The sequence below is a fragment of the Pezoporus wallicus genome, unplaced genomic scaffold (assembly GCF_028554395.1).
Source record: "Pezoporus wallicus isolate ANWC-B61680 ecotype Strahan unplaced genomic scaffold, APGP_CSIRO_Pwel_v1 contig_13643, whole genome shotgun sequence".
In the NCBI taxonomy this organism is placed as follows: Eukaryota; Metazoa; Chordata; class Aves; order Psittaciformes; family Psittacidae; genus Pezoporus; species Pezoporus wallicus.
In genome coordinates, this window is record NW_026638179.1 from 64,314 (window position 1) to 85,423 (window position 21,110).

The 21,110-nt window shown below is 40.9% G+C and overlaps 1 protein-coding gene across 9 annotated transcripts in view; it reads left to right on the forward strand.

Annotated features, from left to right (window-relative positions):
* Positions 1-21,110, forward strand: part of MEF2A (myocyte enhancer factor 2A) — an 87,424-nt gene that overhangs the window by 64,190 nt on the left and 2,124 nt on the right. For 6 of the 9 annotated variants that reach the window (XM_057409743.1, XM_057409733.1, XM_057409738.1 and 3 more), the window contains 6 exons: positions 560-779; positions 1,436-1,495; positions 11,370-11,560; positions 13,171-13,194; positions 16,702-16,828; positions 20,842-20,968. In XM_057409743.1, coding sequence (XP_057265726.1) covers positions 560-779; positions 1,436-1,495; positions 11,370-11,560; positions 13,171-13,194; positions 16,702-16,828; positions 20,842-20,968 — 749 coding nt within the window. The remainder of the gene's footprint in view (positions 1-559; positions 780-1,435; positions 1,496-11,369; positions 11,561-13,170; positions 13,195-16,701; positions 16,829-20,841; positions 20,969-21,110) is intronic. The other 3 variants (XM_057409739.1, XM_057409740.1, XM_057409742.1) reach the window with 1 other exon arrangement.

Below are 21,110 nucleotides of genomic sequence, written 5' to 3' on the forward strand. Positions count from 1 at the left end.
CTGTTTACTTCTTTTAGTCTGTTGAAAAAGAAAGTTTTAGGGATTAGTAGCAGTATCTTGGCATGGTTATGAATAGAAAATGTTATTACTAACTTTTTCTTTTTGTGTGTAATTGACTTTATTTTATACTGTGCATGTTTATGCTTACATTTTGAAGGTACAGCACTTCAGTGATTTGTAGACATGTGTTGTAACTTGTCATTGCTTTGTAATAATCCAAATTAACTGGCGAATTTGTGGTATTTCTGAGCTTGTGAATTCATATGAATTTCCAATTTTTTTTGCATTTGAACTTTGATTACTGTAGCAGTGTATGAGTAATTATTTTGGAACTGTATTTATATGATGTCTAGGAGTTTAACACTGTGCTCTACAACAAATGGATGTTTTAAAATTACATGCTTAATACAGTTTAAAAACTAACATAATTAACTATTTTTTTTAAACCTGAGTAATTCTTGGCAAACTTTAATGTGTGTTTTTATAATGTGCTATCGCTGCAGAACTAGTTATACTAACGTTGTTGTTCTGTGTGTGTTCCTTGTCTTCTTTCCTTCAGCCTGGCTTGCCTGCTCAGAGCTTCTCGATGTCGGTTACAGTTCCAGTGTCCAATCCCAACACTTTAACCTACAGTAACCCAGGGAGTTCCCTTGTATCCCCATCACTGGCTGCCAGTTCATCATTAACAGACACAACCATGCTCTCCCCACCTCAGACCACCCTGCATCGGAACGTATCACCTGGGGCCCCTCAGAGACCACCAAGTACTGGCAATGCAGGTGAGAGTTCAGCACTGTTGTCCTTTCCTTTTATACACTCTTGTTGGACATGGATCTGTTGGAATGGGTCCAGAGGAGGCCACGAAGATGTTCTGAGGGCCAGAGCATGTCTGCTCTGGAGCCAGGCTGAGAGAGCTGGGCTTGTTCAGCCTGGAGAAGAGAAGGCTCTGGGGAGACCTTAGAGCAGCTCCCAGTGCCTAAAAGGGCTGACAAGAAAGCTGGAGAGGCACGTTTGACAAAGGCATGCACTGACAAGAAAAGGGGGAGTGGCTTTAAACTGGCAGAGGGGAGATTGAGAGTAGACGTTAGGAAGAAATCCTTTGCTATGATAGTGGTGAGGCATTAGTACAGGTTGCCTGGAGAAGTTGTGGCTGCCTTATCCCTGGCAGTGTTCAAAGCCATGTTGGATGGGGCTTGGAGCAGCCTGGTCTAGTGGAAGGGGTTGGAACTGGATGAGCTTTAAGGTCCCTTCCAACCCAAACCATTCTATGCTTATTAAAAAAAACAAAATAAAACAAACACAAGCAAATAACCCCCAAGTAACAAGTTCTTAATAGTATTGCTGCATTTTCTCTTTTTTAAAGGCTTAAGCTTTGAAGTACACAATGATACAACACAGCATCAGTTTAATTTAATGCTCTTTTTGTTGTTGTTAGGTGGAATGATGGGGACAACTGACCTCGCAGTGCCAAATGGAGCTGGTACCAGTCCAGTTGGTAAGTGTGGTATCATCTTTTTGTTGAAAAATAGTATTGTGTGTTTAGTTTCACAGTTATTCAGAAGCAGATTTTTAGTTGGACTCTTTCGGAAAAGGTTGCAGAAGAACAAAGGTTGTAGTTTTCTTAGTTGCAAGTGTTAAATCTTGTAAATTCTTGTCAGGCATTTAACTTTTTTCTGCCATGCCCCTTCCACTTCAGTAATAGTTGCATTTTTTGTTAGTGGTTTTCAGTAGTAGCATGCTGCTCCTGCTTTTCTGTTTCTCTACAGGTACAATTTTACAGAACTCTGAAGAGATCTTATGTGCACCAAATGTCTTACTTTGTATGAAATATACTGCACTCACTAAACTATTACACTAGAGACAACTTGGCTGTGTTCTCGAGCTTAGTATTTGCAAGACCTGGTTGTGGTGCCAATCAAAAGGAAGAAAATACAGACTGTATTGTTTGTATTGCCATGTGTATCTTGCTAATCATTTTGTAGCAATTATACAAAGAAAGCAATAAATCTTGGAAGCTCATAGCGAGGTTCTGTCTAAATTTTGGAAGATGATCAGGATTTCTTTCAAAAACAAATTAGAGATGTTGCCAAAAATCAAATTCACAGTATGTTTTGGTCTTCAGTAAAAAGATATGATAGCACTTTTTCACTTAAATAATATTTTGTCTCCCCTACACAAAATCTAGTACTCTGATAGAGGGCAAGCAGCCACTGAAATTTATCATGCCACTGAAAGGCAAAATAAATGATAGTTCATCCACTTCCTTCATGTTCCTTCCATGCCTTGAGATGTCTTGGTGACTGAAGGTCAGTTGTGCAAATACACATAACTCTCCTTGGTATGTGTTTGTAGCAAGAGAAGCAACTGTTGACCTTTCAGTATTTACCCACAGGCTACTTAGTGTGGCAACTGGGGAAAAAGTTCTTTGAAGATGAAGTCAGGCAATTGAATTGATGAATAAAAAATGCCCTAGCTTATAAGGCTGAAAGCACAGAATTGACTTCCCACTCTTTATCCGTTCTTTGCCTATGTGCAGCAAAGATATGAAATATTAAAGAGTGGTTTCTATCAGGTAAGCAAGATTTTAAATGGAGGAAATTTCCTCAGCCGAAAAAAAGTTGACTATTTTTAGAAACTGTGGAGGTCAGATGTGGATTTCCATAGCATTTCTCAAGTCAGACTAAATAAGTTTATTATCAGGCTGTTTCAGGCCTCTTTTCCAAAATCAGGCTTTAGTAACAACAGCCTCAGATTTAAGATTCCTGCTTTCAGTAAGCAAATAGAACAGTTGTTTACAGCACTTGCTATAGCATATTAAACCATAGAAATACCCGGTTACAGCAGCTTGGTGAACATATTTAATGCCATAAAATGTTTTCCTTCTTGCATTTATTAATAGTTTATGTGAAAAGTCAAAATGCATCACTTATCTCTTACTTTCCAGAACATCGCACCCAAAATGTTACACATATACCCACTCATTTCCAGAAAGATTTTTTCATACAAGAGTTGTGGCTATAGAAGATCAGTGGAACATTTATAAGTACCACCTTTAGCATCACTGAGCTACCTAGTTAACACCAGAATACTAAGCCACAGAGTGCCCTAAGTTGTCAGAGCTCTGTTTTCTACTAGGACATGGCATGGCTTCTTTTGAATACTGTTGGGTGCACAGTAACCTTCTGAGTTGCAACCAAAATCAAGAAACCACACATAACCAGATTGAGTAAATCTGCTAACTTGTCAATCTGAGTGACAGCTGCCGTTGAAGGGTGCATATCAAGTTAATTATGTCTGCAGACAACAATGGTTTTAGTTTCTTGCTGCATTTATTGTAGAATTCACTTTAAAAAGCTTGTGTTTTCTTCTTCTAGCTTTTGATCTTTTAAACTTCTCAGGAGTGGAGAATTCTGCTATGGATATAGTTGTGAAAGGGCATATATCAAATTTGCAGCTCATAATCTATAGGAGAGATGTCAAGATGGAGTATTGGCATACCCATATTCCTAGATACTCTCTTACAGACAAAGGAAGAAATATCCAAGTCTTACTTGGCATTATGAAGTTTTGAGCATTTGAGATTTTGTTCTCATTTCATTCAAAGCTACTTACATGTCTTCATCTCTGAATAAAAAGCAAATAAAGGTTATCTTCCCTAGTTGGGACCCAGTTCAAACAAAGATGTTGCATAAAATGGCTCATATTCAGTTCATATGAGTCTTTTTCTCAAGTCCTGTGTAACTTGATTGGAATAGATCTGATTTGCTTTAGCAGTCAATCTGCCAACTTAACAGTTTTTCTGTGGAAAAGAGAGTAAAAATATCTGCCTGTTGTAGCAGAGATTGGTAGGTGGGTTTTTATATCTAGAACAGAAAAAATTGTGATTATTTTATAATACTGAGAGCTCACTTCACACGCAGCTGTCATAACTCTGCAAAAGCATTCTTATTTTGTAGTATTTTTAAAACGTTACCCACCACATAAAAACCATCTGCTGGATTTTTTACTTGGCAAATGTATCAGCTCTGAGGAGGGGGGAAATGTCCAGCATTATGACACTGTTTGCTTTTGAGCTAATTTATTTTTTCTGTGAATTAGATCCAGTGTTTTGGAGCTAGGGTTTTCATGGTAACACTGCCTGTGGTCAGTGTTAAACTGTTCAGTTTTTGATGGGCATCCAATATGCTGCAGGAATCTGCTCTCACCAGGGTGCGTACACCTTGGTACTTGTTGTCAGCATGATCATGGCTTGAGCACCTTGCATTTCCGTATCCTCCGTTCAAAAGGCTGTGGATTCTAATTAGGCAAAGTGTAGCCTCACTTGCTCTGAGTACCCAGATGAGGCAGGGAGTTTCTTTGCCTTTGAACTGAAAGGATTTGCTGGATGGATCACCTTCAGATTTGTCAGGAGGAGGTCTGTTGTGTTCCAGCAGTCAGTGTTACGCCTTGAATCATCCAGAAGTGCCAGTAAAGTGCAGTTCCAGTGACAGTGTCCCATCCTTGAGAATCAGGAGGACCCAAAAGAAGTACCACTGTTACCAGAGTTTGCTTTTTCTTCCATACCTTTCATGGAGGGCATCAAGCTAGAGCCATGCAAAGGAACCTGACTGGTTTTTATTACCAAGGCTGCATGAAAACCATAAATCTTAAGACCTTTGTACTGAGATGAGTTCCCGAAGTTCTTCCCAGTCCTAGATGATTTTGAAAGAGCTGTTGAAAGTGGAGGCTCTTTATGGTCTCTCAGAGACAGACTATTATTTGCCTGTGGATTTCTTTGTCAGCGAAATAGCCATTCTGGTCAGTAATACAGATTATGGACCCAGTTAATCTTCTGGGAAATTATCTTTACAATTTTGTCATCAGAAGAATGGATAAGAAGGGTCTGGTCTTCTTGAGTAGTGAATTTTTAATCTTTGTTCCAGAGCTGTGTCTCCTCTGATGTCCTCAATAATCTTCAGATTCTGATATGTGAAGTAATTTTAGGAATGTTGGATTTCTTTGGAATACAGCTTTGTCTTGAGAGCTATTGTATCTCTATTAAGAGCCAGTCTAGGTCATGTGTGATCTTTTATCCTGGCCCAAGGATGGATTATGCTGAGGTGCAACTGACAGTTTGCACGCACCTGTAAACTGCTTGTATACTGCCAGAAAGGGATCAAGACAGAGAACTGTGAAGAGCCCCACCTGTAAAGGGTTCCCTTTGTCTTGAGGGCTTGGCTGACTGGGAGAGCTTTTTCTGTTGTCTGAGGATAAAAGAATCTTTCAGCTTGGTCTTTCATAAGTCTGAGTCAAGTGGCTAATATGCTGCAATTCTTAAGAGTACACCTGAAGGCTTCAGTAACAAAACAGCTTTCTGTTGATACCCTTTTAATTGTGTTGTTTTGCATATTAAATGGGAGACACCCCAATGAAAAGTATCCAGCTAACTCTGGAAAAACATACCTCTTGCAGGAATTCTGCTTGAAACTGGATTGCAGCTATCAGCCTCTTCCTTAAGAAAAGGGACTTCCTTCTTCCTCCAGCCCCACTGTCAAACTCACCAGCCTATGTCATCTGCATCAGCTAAAAAGCTTAGCACTGTTGTAGATGACCATCTTAAGAAAGCAAATTTTACAATGGCATGTAGCGTCAGGACAAGGGGGAATGACTTTAGACTGAAAGAGAGGAGATTTAAATTAGATATTAGGAAAGAATTCTTCCCTGTGAGGGTGCTGAGGCGCTGGCACAGGGTGCCCAGAGAAGCTGTGGCTGCCCCATCCCCGGCAGTGTTCAAGGCCAGGTTGGGCACAGGGGCTTGGAGCAACCTGCTCTAGTGGAAGGTGTCCCTGGAACTGGGTGAGCCTTAAGGTCTCTTCCAGCACAAACCAGTCTGGGATTCCATATAATGTCACCTTGCCCAGGATACACCACCACAAATCCTCAGATGTTCCAAACACTTCATTGCTGTCATCCATCATTTACCATTCTTTACATTGGCATTTTATAGATACATAGAAATCAACAAGTTCAGAAAGCAGAAGTCTGATTTCATTAGCTGTAAGCTGTATTGTTGCAAAAGACCTAGAAGTCATCTAGTTACCACTTCTAGCATTTCACACAAAGCTGAGTAATACTGAGATACAGAAGGAGTATTCCTTTGTTTTAGGTTTTCTGCTGCATTCTGAATAACAATCCTGGTCTTGAAGAAAGACCATTTAAATTCTGAATATTCTTGAATATTTTCTCTCCTTTTATGTAGCTTTAGGCAAGGAAAAAAAATGAAGATATGTCAGCAACCTGGGAAATGAGGGGTTTATTTTAGTTTTCTAACATGAGTAAGCATTCCCTTGACACTTAGTCATGTGTTTTTCTTTTGATGAGCTTTAATAGCCAAAGTACTGCTTTAGAAGCATAAATTGCACACGTTAGACATGTTTCAAAATCTTACATTACTGTCAAAGGTATGTTTTAATTCTAAGCATAGCATTATCTGAAGCATTGATTTATAAAGATCAGTGGAAATACATTTATTTCAGCTTAAGATGTAAATCCTTTCCAAAACTATCAGAGAACTTAGGCTTTGAAATGATGATAGAATCAGCAGTGATTGCTGTGCAAAGCTGGAGAGGCTATGAATGGCATATGCTAGGTTTTGGCTGTAGGGATTCTTATTTTTTATTTAATTTACACTTATAGCTGTCATACAAAAAAGATTAAATAAATTGAGCATTGAATGCACATAGAAATGCTGCTGTTGTATTTACTTGCAGCATGTCGTTCATCCCCACCAAGATCTTACATGTGAATGTTTCTCTTCAGTAGATTTTATCTGGTCTTCTAGATGCATAGTGAATTGATGGCTTATTGAAAGCACAGTTTTCAGTTTACTTCTAATTACATGACACGTGTTGGGCTGTATGATGTCATTTGAGGAATCAATATTTATTTACTACCCTTGTTATTTTTTGCTTAATCTTATCTTGCTTAGATGCTTGCCTACAATTATTTTCCAAATCTGCGTATAACTGTCCAGTTTCTCTGAAGGTGAACCACAAAAAAAGATTAATGGCATCAATGCCTGTAATTTATTCCTTGAGTAGTAATAAGGACATGGAGCGCTTTCCAGCCACGTGTGTTCATTGTTTCAGGTGATGTGATTTATAGAGTGAAGTATGAGTCTGGCTCATGTAATCGAATGCTACATCGAGGGCTGCAGGATAGTAAATGAGATTAAGCTGTATTATGTCTCTGAAGGCGAAATACACAGTTGTTAAAATGGGTGGGTTTTAAGGTTTAGCTTCAGAAAAGAAGTGACTTCGAAAGTAAACATTTTCTGACCAAACAAGAAGTAGGCTAATGCACATTGGCAGTGTTTGTTATCATGAAATCTAATTAAATTATGATTCATATAATTGAGAGCTTATCATCTTTGCACTGGTGTCTGTTTTCCAAAGAAGTGTTTTGAACATGTTTTCATCGTCTGTTTTACAGAATTAGAGATAAATAAAACTCTGCCAGTGGAAGTAAAAACAGTCTTATTTTACACTTACGTAGGATTTTATATTCTGTTTCCATTTTTCAGTTTAATAGTGTTTTTAAACATAAAGTCATTGTCTTTGGGGAAGATCTATAGTGGGTGGGGTAGATACAATTTCTGTATCATACAAAGTAGTAAGTAGGATTTATGGGGTTATTAAAGCTTCAGTTTGGCAAACAGCCGCATAGTTGCATCATCCTGTAATCATTATCTTCTTCTGGCTCCTGACCTTGCTCTAAAGAAATACCATGCTTTTAGTTATCCTTTCACTCTTAACTTGTAATTTGATTTTCTTATTAGATTATTAACAGGAAAAAAGGCTTTACGTTTCATACTAAAAATGAATATTCCAAACTCTTGTTGCAGCTCCAGCATAAGATTCTTTAGATAATCAATAGAGATACTCCAGTTTTTGCTACATGTTCGGTGCTTGCCATTTATAACAAAGGGCTGCTATGGGGTTGATACCTGTAGTATTGCACACTTCTGACATTTTTTGTTTCTCCTGTTCTTAATATATTGTTTCTAAACACTCACTTTAAGAAATTCTCAGCTTTTCTTCAGAACAAATGCCTTGACTCTGCGCTGCTCCTGAATGATATTGCACAGAGGAGGCAATGGCAAGGAGGTTGTTGTTTTTGACAGCACTACTAAAAGCATGAAATGTTTCTGAAGGATTGGCAGAGCCTTGTAATAAGGGCTGCAGGAAATGACTGTACTGGGTGTGGAAGAAAGACACTGTCCAGATTTAACACACGAGCTACCGAAATACTTGGAAACAGAGGACAGGAAATGGTATCATAGGATAGACTAAAATGCTGTACAGAACTCCATTGTTTATACAAAGTGTTATTGTTCTGAAGTTTGAATTCAACTCGGAACATCGCAGCTTTGGCATGGAAAAGGTAATACTTACAGCCTAGTGAGCAATAAAAAGCAATTTATTATTATTAGATTAAAGCCCAGACTTATTTTATAACAGTAAGCTCTTTAAATGTTGTGGCATTTTTTTTGCTGAAAATGAAGGTACTATAAAAAATGTTTTAGATGCAATTTGGTGAAAATTACGCCCTTTTCTAATAATTTTTCCTCTCCCATCTGGTTCCAAATCTGCTTCATTTTTACTCTGTCCATTGTGCAAGGTTTCTCTTGTAATCTGATGCTCTATTAGGCTGTCTATAACTCCTGTTTACACTCATTAATAATGGATAGGGATTGATGCATAACTGTATTTAACAAAACCATGATTCTGTGAAAACTGTCATGGAGTTTTAGGAACCTTAGGGCTAGCACAGAACTTAATTTCTCCTCTTTGGCTGGTTGGTTTTTCTGTGTGACCTAACTGTGGGTAGTTTTCTCCTAGCAGTCAAGAGTATATTTAGCTCTAGTACATAGTCTCAGCTCCAGACCAGCTTTTCAGCCACTTTAACTAAATTTTATTGCTAACCTTAGAAGCAGCTCGATAAATTCTGCTGTTTTCTGCTGAGGAATGTAGGTGCAATCACGCAATGGGTTTTTGCTGTGGTTTTTAATATACAAGGAAAAATGCTGACATAAAAAGATTTTTCTTCCTTCTTCTGTGTTCCTTCATTTCCCCATAATTTCTAAGTTAAATGGTAGAATTCTCAGAAAATGTATTCCCATACCTCTCATACAGATGCTTCAGGAAAGTACTAAATTAGAATAACTCCTCCTTGCTCTGTTAACCTCAAAAAACTCAAGGGACGTATGGGATCATCCATGTATGGTCCGGCTTTGGGCACAGTAGGAAATCCATAAAGTGAGTAAATCTAGAATTTGAAATCCTGGCTTTAAAGTTGTGAATTTAATGCTCATCCATATGTGAACAAGACTAATCCTGTGGTTGCAAATTCCAGTAAGTTCTACCAGTTTACAAATTTCTTCTTTAAAAATATTTAGCAAGAATTTTGTTTCCAAAAGACCTTTAGAAAACTCAGTAGCGCATCAGGACAAGAGCTTCGTTATAATTCCTAGAATCCTAGAATGGTTTGGGTTAGAAGGGACCTTAAAGCCCATCCCAGTTCCAGGCCCTTCCACTAGAGCAGCTTGCTCCAAGCCCCTTTGTCCAACCTGGCCTTGAACACTGCCAGGGATGGGGCAGCCACAGCTTCTCTGGGCATCCTGTGCCAGCGGCTCACCACCCTCACAGGGAAGAGCTTCTTCCTTATGTCTAGATCTCCCCTCTTTCAGTTTAAAGCCATTTAAACTTGTCACTACATGCCCCTGTACATGTTTGCTTTTTCCATTTCTAAATTGCTAAAACAAGATGTAGGGTTCCATTGCTGGTGGACAGGGCAGAGCTAAAGATTGCATTTGGCAGTTTCCTTGCTGTGTAATGAGGATCAGTAGTAATGGAGGAGGCTCATCACCAATCTTGGTGAATTCACACCTACCACGTACACCAGCTGAGTATCTTAGCAGTACCCGTCACCTCCATGAGTGTTGTGCTCTTACTGAGACACGTTAGTGTTCTTCATTCTTGCTAAGCTTTTAAAGGCATTGAATTTGTTGCTAAAGGAGGTGGAATGTCACGCTGACAACTTTCTTATTTTAATTGCTTCCAGATTAATATGTACTTAATGTAATAAAATTGGATTGGGCATAGGGGCCTATTTGAATTAGAATAATAATACAAAATTCATGCCAGTGTGGCGCTATGGGCTATTAGAAGAGAATTTCCCACACAGTGAACTTTGTGTAATAGACTTTTCTCTGGATTGTGACTATAAAGGCTGCTTTCACAACTGCAGTATTAGTATAAACATAATGGTGCTATGAACTGTATTTATTTATATGCACACATACACAAGTTCTGTAGTGTGAACTATAGGGTTCCCTGTTGTGAAATTCCCCTTCCTTAACAACTCCTTTTTTTCTGCATTTGCAGCTGAATAAGGTGTGTGTATTTTGGGAACTGTTGCTATAAATAGGATAAAATCATTGGAATGTGGCTTTAATTTTTTTCTGAGAAGTGTATTTTGGTAACATGATTGGTGCTTCTGTCAGTGCAGGAGAACAGAATACTGGTACTTAACTGTTGTTTTACTGTCTTACTTTTTTCTGATGTGTTTTGAGTGTGAGCTAAGGCCTGTGTCATAAATGTATTCAGCTTTTAGAGATTTTTAGTGCTGAAGCCAGGACCTGCAGTCTTTGGTGTATCTAATTCTATTTAGAATGAGTATCAGGAGTAAGGTAGAGAAAGACCTATGTAAATTAAATTGATGGGCATAAATGACATTTATATCTGCCGTTAGAGCTTGGAATTAATTTGAAGGGAAAGGATTTGTCCCCCTTGTTGCCCCACTATATTTTTGAGAGTGAAAGTAAACTCAGTAGAGCATAGATACTGGAGCCCTGTAGGCCTTCAAGATACTTGAAGAATACGTTTTAGAAATAGAGCCTTTAAGAGCTGATACCTTTTATTCTCACAGCAGCAGACAACAGCTCAGTATAGTTCGTGTTCTCTGGGGGTGGGGATGGACTTGTGCAAATCCACAGACTTTTTGCAAGCTCAGCCTGGAGGAACTTAAAAGGGTGAAATAAAAAAGCACAGCGGATGTTATTAGAAATAGTTCTTGGGCAATGTGCTCCTCTCAGCGTTTAAGCAGCCACAGTGTGCCCTTGAAGTGATATTACCTTTACCTATTGATCTTCTGGTGAGAGTGGTGTTTGTCTGTTCGATGATGCGGTTACTGCACCTTTGTGAGAGGTTTGGGTTTTGGAAGCTTTATTAAAGAAGTATTTTGCAGTTTCTGTTTCGTATTGCTGCAAATCTGTGTCTGTGTTGCTGCTTCTCTCCAGACTTAGGGGACATTTGTTTTTCCTCTTTCAGGAAATGGGTTTGTGAATTCTCGAGCTTCACCAAGTCTGCTCGGAACTAGTGGTGGCGGGAATGGCTTAGGCAAAGTCATGCCTACAAAGTCTCCTCCTCCACCTGGAGGAGGTAACCTTGGAATGAACAATCGCAAACCTGACCTCCGTGTTGTCATCCCACCCTCCAGCAAGGGTATGATGCCACCACTGGTAAGTTAAAGCGTTTGTTCTGTGAGTGCTTTTGTCAAAATGAAGTGTTCTACCCACCGTCTCATCTGCTTACCATAGGTTAAGGGGATAGAAAGGTGTCTGTATTCTGAAATTTCACTAATGAAAAAAACAAAGTTATATCTTGTTTCCTTGGGAAAAGTTAAATTTGTAAGGAATTTTTTATTTAAAGTGTAAAATAGTCTGGCCAACCTAAATGGGGCCTGAATACACTCCTAGAGATGGGGATTTTGTTGGTTTGACTTGGCATCTCACTCAATTGGTACTGAGAACTTTGGTTTGGAGGGTGTGGGTTTTCAGAAAGGGTTATGTATTATTCTGTGGAGGAATGGCTGATCTCACTGGTGAAGTGAGCTGTATTAATGTGCCCTAAAGCACTCTTTGTACCTGTTTGTCCTCAGCCATAATGGTTGTGGGATATAAAATGTAGCTTCAGTGGTAATGACGGTGTGAGAGAAACTCTTATTTGATGTGGTGTGCTGGAAAGCAACCTTGTGTGTCCGTGGTGGATGCTATGTCTTCAATGCGGGCATAAAAGAGTAATGAGGATCAGCTTCAGTCCCTGTTTGTGTACTTTCCAATCCTACTGTGCAGTTTGGCATGTTGGTAGTCATGTTTGTTCAGCCTAGATTTAGAATAGCACACAAGTTTCGTGTCGGGCATGAGGCAACCAACACATTGAGACCAGAACAGGTCTTTCAGGAAGAGTTACTCTATTTTTCCTTTAATTTGGTTGGCCAGAGCCTTTGGTCTTAATCTTTCACTGTCACATAGAAATCTAAAACGTCTGTGTGCACATTTTGTGTTTTCTCCACATGGAGGAATGAACCCTGACCAAGAGGAGAGGATATAAACAATACAAGTACTCTCTGTGTAGTTCTTATTTGTTTTTAAGATGCCACAAGTGCTTACATTTGTTACTGGTATTCATGATGAATAATACAAAATTAATCCATGTAACAAAAGCTATAATTATGTGCAGAGTAATGATTCCTGAAGTTTCAGGTTTTTCTAGGAATGCTGAAGTGCAGAAGAGCTCGGAAATACTCTGGTTATTAAAGTGAAAATTACACTTTTAAATTAATTAGAAATAGATACAAGAAGAGAATCTTGTTAATGCTGCTGTTCTAACGTCAGTAGTCCACAGTACCTCTTCGCTGTTGTGTTGTTAACAACAACATAATATCCAGTATCGATTTTGCCTGTCTTTTGATGGGATTTGGAAAGAGGTTTCAGAGTGGAGGTGCTGGGATGGTTGTATGTAAAAAATACGTAGTTACTGAGTTGAATCGTTATTGGCTCAGTCCTGCCAGAGCTGACGTGCTCCACATCCACATGTTATCAGTGTGTAGCTGTGTCCTTGTTTTTGCTGAGCTCTTTCTGCACTCTTTCAGTATGGTATTTTTTAATTGACCCAAACTACATGAAGTATCGTAACTTCCTAGTAGTATTACTCACAGAATCAGGTGGCAAATTCACATTATGAATTAAAATGAGTAAAAATCCTGAAGCACAAACATGACTTTTTGTTTCATTTTTGAAAGCAATGCTATTTTAGTAACTGTGTTATCCCTCTTGTTTGCTGAGTACAGTCGGAGGAGGATGAATTGGAGTTGGTGAGTTTGGGCTACTGTTTGATGAGAGCGAGCAAGATGCTGTGAAAACGCCTTTTACTACAGCTCTCTTAACTGTAGTTTCATTACATATCTCAAATAATTCCAGTGTTCCCTTGGTAGCAGACAAAAATACATTTGTTTTATCAGACTCAAATCCCAACCAATTCAAGTTGAAAACAGATCCAAAGCCTGGTGCTTTCCATTTGAAAAGTTCTGGGTTGTTTTTTTTTCTCCTGAAAATGCTTCTGTTTTTCTTGGAGGGAACATTGGAAAAGAGCCTTTCAGAGTAACTGTCCATGTGGATAGGATATTTACTGTCCTTTGTGTCAAATACAAATAACCACTCATCACCCCCGAAATTACTGGCATATTTTTAGATCGTGGCTTCACTCCTGAAGTGGTTCAGATTGTAACACAAGCCCTGTGTTACTTCTCTTATTTTCAAGGAGATTACATCATTGCTGGTGAGGTCACCTTCTTGGAGCTCAGAATTATTTCATCCTGCGTGAGATTATCAAACCACAGGGGTGTTCCCTGTTTACCAAAAGGAATCGAGAATCACAAGTGAATAATCCTACGTTTTTTTTTCCAGTGGAAAGCTATTCTGCTTTGGAAAGGAAGCTCTCGGGATTTGTCTGTTTTCTATATTTTCCCAAAAGGTTTTAACATTTGGCATTCCGTTTGGAAAACAGCCGTAAGGCTACAATCACTCTGAACTTATTTTTAGAGCAATTTTCAAATTGTTTAGCTGCTGTAGCACAAACCGTGCAGAAGATGGTGCAGCTGTGGAGATACACAGTCTGCCTAGTGCATACCTTGATTTGTTTCCGAACATGGACCTGTTGCTAATACGAGGCTCTAATTGCATGAAAGCATGGAAAACGTAGTGATTTAGATCAATTTCTTGATGAATGCATGCTGTTGGTTGATTTGTTTTACCTTAAACATGAGCAATGGATTTACTAAAGCAAAGGGAAATGAGTTTTCAGAGTCAGTATTGAAGTTTTTAAGGTTTATTGGGATGATTTGCTAATTGAGCAGTTGAACAGCTGCCACACACGTTCTTCCCGCCTTCATAGAGAAGCGTCTGGTTTCCAGTGCAAGACATAAAGCTCTAATTCAATGTAAAATCACTTAATCAAAGTATCACTGCAATTGGAGTTAATGAGAAAGCCCTTGAATTAAGGTATTTGTACCTGCTAAAAGCTGCTGTGCACTTCGCAGCATTAAAGATTGGGCGAGTTGGTTTATGGCTCCTGTGTGGAGTGTGGTCCCTCTAGTGGTGTTACAAACTGGGCTCAGCTCTTAGGGGAAGAAGGCTCACACAAAGAAAATGCACTTGTGTCTTCCTCAGACGTGGTAGAGAAATAGGAAGTACACCTGCAGAGTTATGTCTCTTATCCCTCTAATTTGGGATGCTGATCCAGTGCTGGAAGCGATTCCAAATCACGTCTGTGAACGCTCACTCCGTGGGGTTGGAATTGAGTCCTGAATATGAAAACCAGATCTGAACAGTAGCATGGCATGAAATAAAGATGCTGAATTCCCCCCTGCCATCATTTGCACCAGGTTAAAAAGGAATTTAAAAACTTCCAGAAATTTGGTATGGATCTTTGGTTGAGTCTGGTACAACCAATACCAGACACATCCAAGTATTCCTTAGTGCCTTTGTATGGCTGAGTGTTCAAGGCTTATATTCAGAAGTAAATTACCTCAGAAACCCACCTTTATTAGCCACTCAAAAAGAGAAAATCCCATGGGGAAATCCTTTGGTCTGGATCGTTTCCCAGTATACTCCTCTTAACTTTTCCATTATGCAGTAATCCCAACTTTATAGGCCGCCATCCAAGAAAGCTTTGGAAAAAGGTCAATTCCTGGCAGACACAAAAAATCTGCTCTAATAACATATCTTTATGCCAGATAAACTTGGTGTAGGGGAGATTTTCAGAAGTACATAAGTGATTTAAAGGGATAAATTACACAGAAAATCAGTGGGATTGATTTTTTTTGTCAGCCAGACAAAAAGGGGATGAGAACGTGGTAGCCAGTGGAAAGCCTGTGGCTGGTTTTAATATGGTAGCTGTGGTATATGGTTTTTCCTTTAAATTGGAAAGACAGAAGCCAAGGGTTGATAATCCTCCATTCATTTTCACAACTTTAAGCTTAAAGCTGAATACAGCCCTGTTTGTGTACCTGCTCGTTCTATTATTACAAAGGCAGTCATGCATTTTTAATACTGATCGCTTGCTCAGGATCACAGTGGAGACAAAAATCGAGTGCTGCAGCTCCTGAAATACTTGTTTATCTTTCCAAGACAAGGAAAAAGCAGTAATAGCTTCAATCATTTAAAGGCAGGAAATGGCACCCTCCCAGAGAGATGCAAAATTGCTGCTTTTGTAGCAGATATTTTCTCAGAGAGAGGGCCTTGCTGTAAATCTGTGTTTTCAGCAGTTTGAAATCCAGCTCCCTCAATTGGGAATGGTTCTGTAAGAATACAGAAGCATGGGGTGCAGAGACTTCTGATACTGCTCAGGCAGGCTTCAGCAGGTAAAAGTGAGCATCTGATGTTTAAAAATAACAATAGAAGAATGCAGCGTTTCCCGCTCCTGACAGCGTCTGGCACAGCAGGATGGTGCTGAGCTGCACGCTGTGAAGGACCGTGTACAGGTGCTGCCATGAGGAGTCGTACGTTCTGTGACAGAGCAGCTTTACTGCCTGGTGATATTCCCACCGTGATTAATGCAAGGTTTTCCAAACAGCAGATTTGGTTAAAGAGCTCAGTTTGAGCGAGCAGATGTTCATTGCAGTGTATGGGAAGGGCAGGCTGTTATTAAGTAGCCGGCTCGTGCCCACAGTCAGATAATGCAGTGTAGATGGTTTTCCTGTCAAAAAGCATGGCTGCTCCGTGTGAACTCCAGTGTCATTTGCCTTGCAACAAACCTGTATTATAGCCACTCCTCTCTCAGTTTCTCGGGAACCATGGGAACAGCGAGATCAGTTTATCACTGAAGCCCTATCCACACAAATGTCCATCCCTGCGTTCCTCCAGGACAGGTGTAGTCAGTGTCCAAACCAGCAGCTAAAACAGTGACATTTGGGTACACACCTGGGAAGTGGGAGACTTCTCTGGTGGAACTGCCCCCACCATCTGCACCCAAACCTCTTTGAGTCAAAACTCTTAAATCACTTAAGAGCTTCTGAGAATTGCTGGGTATGTCCCTAAGAAACTGCATTTGGTTCTGTGTCCCCCAGCTCTAACACTGCTGCCATCTGCATGCCCGGGAAGCAGACCACTGAGTCTGCATTAATCTGTCGTTTCGGTTTGCCAAGATCGTTTTGGTTGTCTTGAATGCTTTGGCTTGGTTACAAAATCTACCCTGATGTATTCGTAACTGAAAAATAAAGCAAAGAAACAGGTTTTAATTGGATGCTGTTTTTGTGGTAGCACTTGATTTTCCATTGTTCCTGCTGATATCACAAGATGTTGTTATTTTTAATCATTTATAGAATACCCAAAGGATAAGTAGTTCTCAGTCTACACAGCCTCTTGCTACCCCTGTGGTGTCCGTGACAACTCCAAGCTTGCCTCCGCAGGGACTGGTGTACTCGGCCATGCCTACTGCCTACAACACTGGTAAGCTTGTTTTTATGAAGTGGCTTCATTTGTCAGATGTACAAGGCTTTTGTGATTCATAAGCCCTGAAAATTTGCATTTCTGTGACACTTTATTTTCCTCTTCAGTGCAAATGAAGGCTCTTATTCATCACAAATGAGCCTTTAGGTTGTAAAATGTGTAAATGTTGAGACTCAAATCAGGAAGAAGCTTTCAGTCAGGTGGCAGAGAGACAGACACAATGCAGTGCATTGATTGCGGCAGCAGTGCTCAAGCTGTCCATCTGGGAACAGAAGGGCCTCACATTTAAGCAGTTGTTGATACTTCAGGGTGTACTGTCCCTCTCATTCTGCTTTGCTTGGTTCCAAGAGCAGGAGGGAATCGGGCTCTACTGGGGCTTTCAGTTAACAAAAGAGCCCAGACAGGGCCTTGTCCTCTTTAGTAGCTGTGTCAGGAGTGTGGTGGGCACTCATGGGAAGGCAGTGTCAGCATTTCACCATTGCTGCCATCTCAGCTGAAGAACCTTAAAACTACTTCTTACCCCAGAAGGGTGAGATGTGAGGAATCCGGTGATGTCGGTGGTAATTGGTTTGCAGTTTGCAGAGTAAGTCATGATGCCGTGCCTCCTATTCGGTCTCCGTGCCAACAGAGATAGTTTTGACTTCAGCCTCAAGGTTATTTATTTGTTATAGACCCCATGTGCAATGATGGCACTGTATTTAGGAATGGGTAAAACCGGCTGCGCTGGTCTGTTGTCAGTGACCATGTTCTTACTCCTGTGCTAAGGTCAGGACAACACCAAAAAACCCTTCAAGGTTTGTAACGAATGGCCAAACCCTCAGTAATCTTTGTTTTCGGCAGGGAGGGGTGGCAGCAGGGGTCTGTAGTGTTGGAACACAGAGCAGCCTGCATTTGTAATGATTTCTCCCCCCAAATGATGGGATTTTATACATTTTCTCCACTTCTTTAGTTCAGACTTGTAGCCGCCTCCCAGCCAAATAACTCCCTTCTTCTTCTGTATCTTTTTGTATTGATGTGCTCACTGAGGTTTATTATCCATGAGCTGCTCTTGGCATTTTCCTGCCTCAGATGTGCGGCCGGCACCTACTGCCCTGTGTGGGTTTGGGTTTAGAGAGGAGCAGCAGCAGTAAAGAGTTATCCCATGGTAGCACCCCTCTGCATGGCTGAACATTTGTGCGAGCAGTCACTACCCTGAAAGGGGGTGAAGTCTGAGGAGAGGAATGAAGGAGAAGACGGGGTTGCAATAATGGCACAGTGAGGAATTGTGCTTGGTGAATTGTTTTGGATTATAAGGATGAAGTTGCTGGGCAGAGAGATCTTGGTTCGATGCTTGCCACAAAGGTTGTTTAGAGATTGTGTTTAATGCTGTTTAAAGTGAACAAATAGTTCTGAAGTCCCCTATTGAGGTTTACCTGTCACCTAGCAAATCCCTTTACTTTCTGGCACAGTCTGGCCTTGTTTCAGGGCACAGTGCTGTGTGTGCTCCTCACCCAGAACAGCCTGGAAGCTGATGGCTAAACCAGGCTAAAACACCAACAAGATGAGAGGCAGAGGCTGCAGGCTGAACCTTGGGAAGCAGCAAACCCAATGAAAACTGGTGTCCTACACAATGTAGAAGTGCCGCTATGGCTGGGATGTGACTGTAAAAAGCAGCCCATTTCCTTTGATAATGCACTAATTTGTGCAAAGCTTTTTTAGCTCTGAGACACTTTAAAATTGTTTTTATTAGATTGAGCCTTTCAGGGGATTTGCAAACAGAAATCTGATGTTGAAACCAAATTGTCATCTGGGTATTCTCAGGGTAGTCACCACCTGGCAGCAATCTCGGTTCTGCAGTTCAAGGACTAAGGTAAAATTGGGATACCTCCGCTGTTTTTCTGGATCGATAGGGTTTGGTTTCTCCCAGGGCTGGCAGGGATTGGTTCAGCTTTTGCCTCTGTAATTAAAATGCTGGATATGAGTTTTGCTATTTTATATAAGTTGTTTTGCTTGGGGAAGTATTCTTTATACTGATTGCTGGAGAAAGAGCCAGAACAAACTGAGTTACTTGTTCTGAAACAGCCTGGGCGTTTCTGAGAAGTATCCAAACCCCACAGAAGACAGTTAAACAGTAACTTACACTTGAGCAGTGTATCTGGCCATAAATCATCTTGCTGGCTGTAGGTCAGTTATTTTGCAAGGCACAAACGTCAAAGGTACGGTGTAGCTGGAAATGGCAGCAGCAGGTTCCACCATGTAGAAGCACTGCTCTGTCTGTACTTCTCCATCTTGCCTCAAGTCACTCGTGTAGGAATTGGTGTCCTGCTTTATGGATTATATCTGATTATTTATGGAAACGAGAGCTGTGTAGTGGCCTAGGTATGCTTTGGAAAAGCATCTCCTCCACCCCCTGCCGTAAGACAGTGTCTAAAGCACCAGAAGTTAATTGTCTGTTATCATAAAAGCTCTAATTGCAAACTAAAAACCACACGGAAACAGAAGTCCCATAAACACTTTCTCCAGGTCTGCTCCTACAGAATCCCAGTGGCACAGAACAGCGCATCCGTCACCTCCACACCCGCAGGTTGTCACTGGTCTGGCTGCGTGGAAGGTCGAGTGCGTGTCCTGGGCACTGGAGGGCTGTATTTGATTTATGTTAGTTCTAGTTCTTATTCCAGTCCTGCAGAAGAGCTTCAGGTCAGTCAGCTCGGGGGAGAACCTTTGTGAGTCTGCAGGTTTGTCAGGGCTCCAATCAAAATGTCAACGGAGAAGGAATGAAACCGAACGGCAGCTGAAGCAGCTTCACCTGCCGGGGGCAGCCAGGAGCTCCGGGGCCTTGTGGAAGGGTCCTGTGGTGATTCATATCCATCGCTGCAGGGCACAGCAAGTACCTGCGGGCTTGGAGGTCTCCCTCTCCTCCAGGCTGTTAAAAGGGAAACCTCAAAGTCATCCAATGGGGGTGTCATTTTATGACAGTACTAACACACCCCCACCCCCCCTCCCAGACAAACCCCAACCACAAACCACAGCACAAAGCACTCCTGCTGAGGCAGAATACGGGTTCCTCTGAGGGCAGGAGGAGTGCATTTGGCTGTGAGCAGTTTGTTGTGTTCTCAAGAGACCAGAAATTATTGTAAGGAAGCTTTATTAGAAGATAATTACAAGCAGAGAAGTGTTTGTGGCTTTGTTTTAAAACCTGAAAATGATAGCGAGAAAATAACTTCACCTCCGGATGAAGCGAGAGCTGTCAGAGCGTTCCAGCCTCACCAGGACTGACAGCCAGTCCGGGACTGTTGACAGGGATCTGCTGGATTTTCTGTTATCCATTTCAGTTGTATTTCTAAGTAATGGTACTTTTGGCTCTGAATAAAGAGGCTTTTGGAGATAGAGATGACAGTTTCATCAGACATAGCGTAAGGAGTGGAGCTATTGTAGGGAGAGGCAGGATGTGATGGGAGCAGCCCATGCTGTTCCACTACTGGGTTTGGATTTAGGTTTGGGACTATGAGCTGCACGGGAACATGACCCAGCCAAATGGTATTGGTTTGACTAACACTGCCTCCCAGCTGGGAACTCAGCCGGAACTGGGGTGTCTCTAGTAAACACTGACCCTTTCCAACGGCACGTACAGATTATTCCCTTTTGTTTCACTTTGAGATGTCTGCAGTCCAAAATCTTCAAAAATGCAAATACTTTAATTACTGTAAGGTATATATATATATAAAATGTGTGAATACACTGTATGTGTGGGTTTAGAAGCAGCTGTATGAGACAGCAGCGTGTAGAAATTGACAGCATAATGCAAACAAATGTCGTTTGTAGGCTCATGTCCTGTTAAGCTCTTTGGGAAGTCAGACTGCTCCCAGAGTTCAAAGCTTTCGTGTCTGGGCTCCTTTGTGTCACTTGCCTTTATTTGTTTTAGGTAGAAGACCTTTATATGTATGTGTGTGTGTGTCTCATATATTCTCATGTATTTGTATATATATAAAATAATCTATAAACTACTTTCTTGTTCTTTTGCTTTCCCCTCTCAGATTACTCCTTGACTAGCGCAGACCTGTCTGCCTTGCAGGGATTTAATTCCCCAGGGATGCTGTCCCTCGGGCAGGTTTCAGCCTGGCAGCAGCACCACCTCGGTCCAGCAGCCCTCAGCTCTCTCGTGTAAGTACACCCCAGTGTTGTAAGTACACCCAAGAACACTGGTGCCACAGGCTACAGCCGGGCAGGAACTTCGGCTGCTTCAAGCCTAATACTGTGCACCAGGGAATACGTAGCACAAGAGCAGTTCAATTTTGTGTCTGCT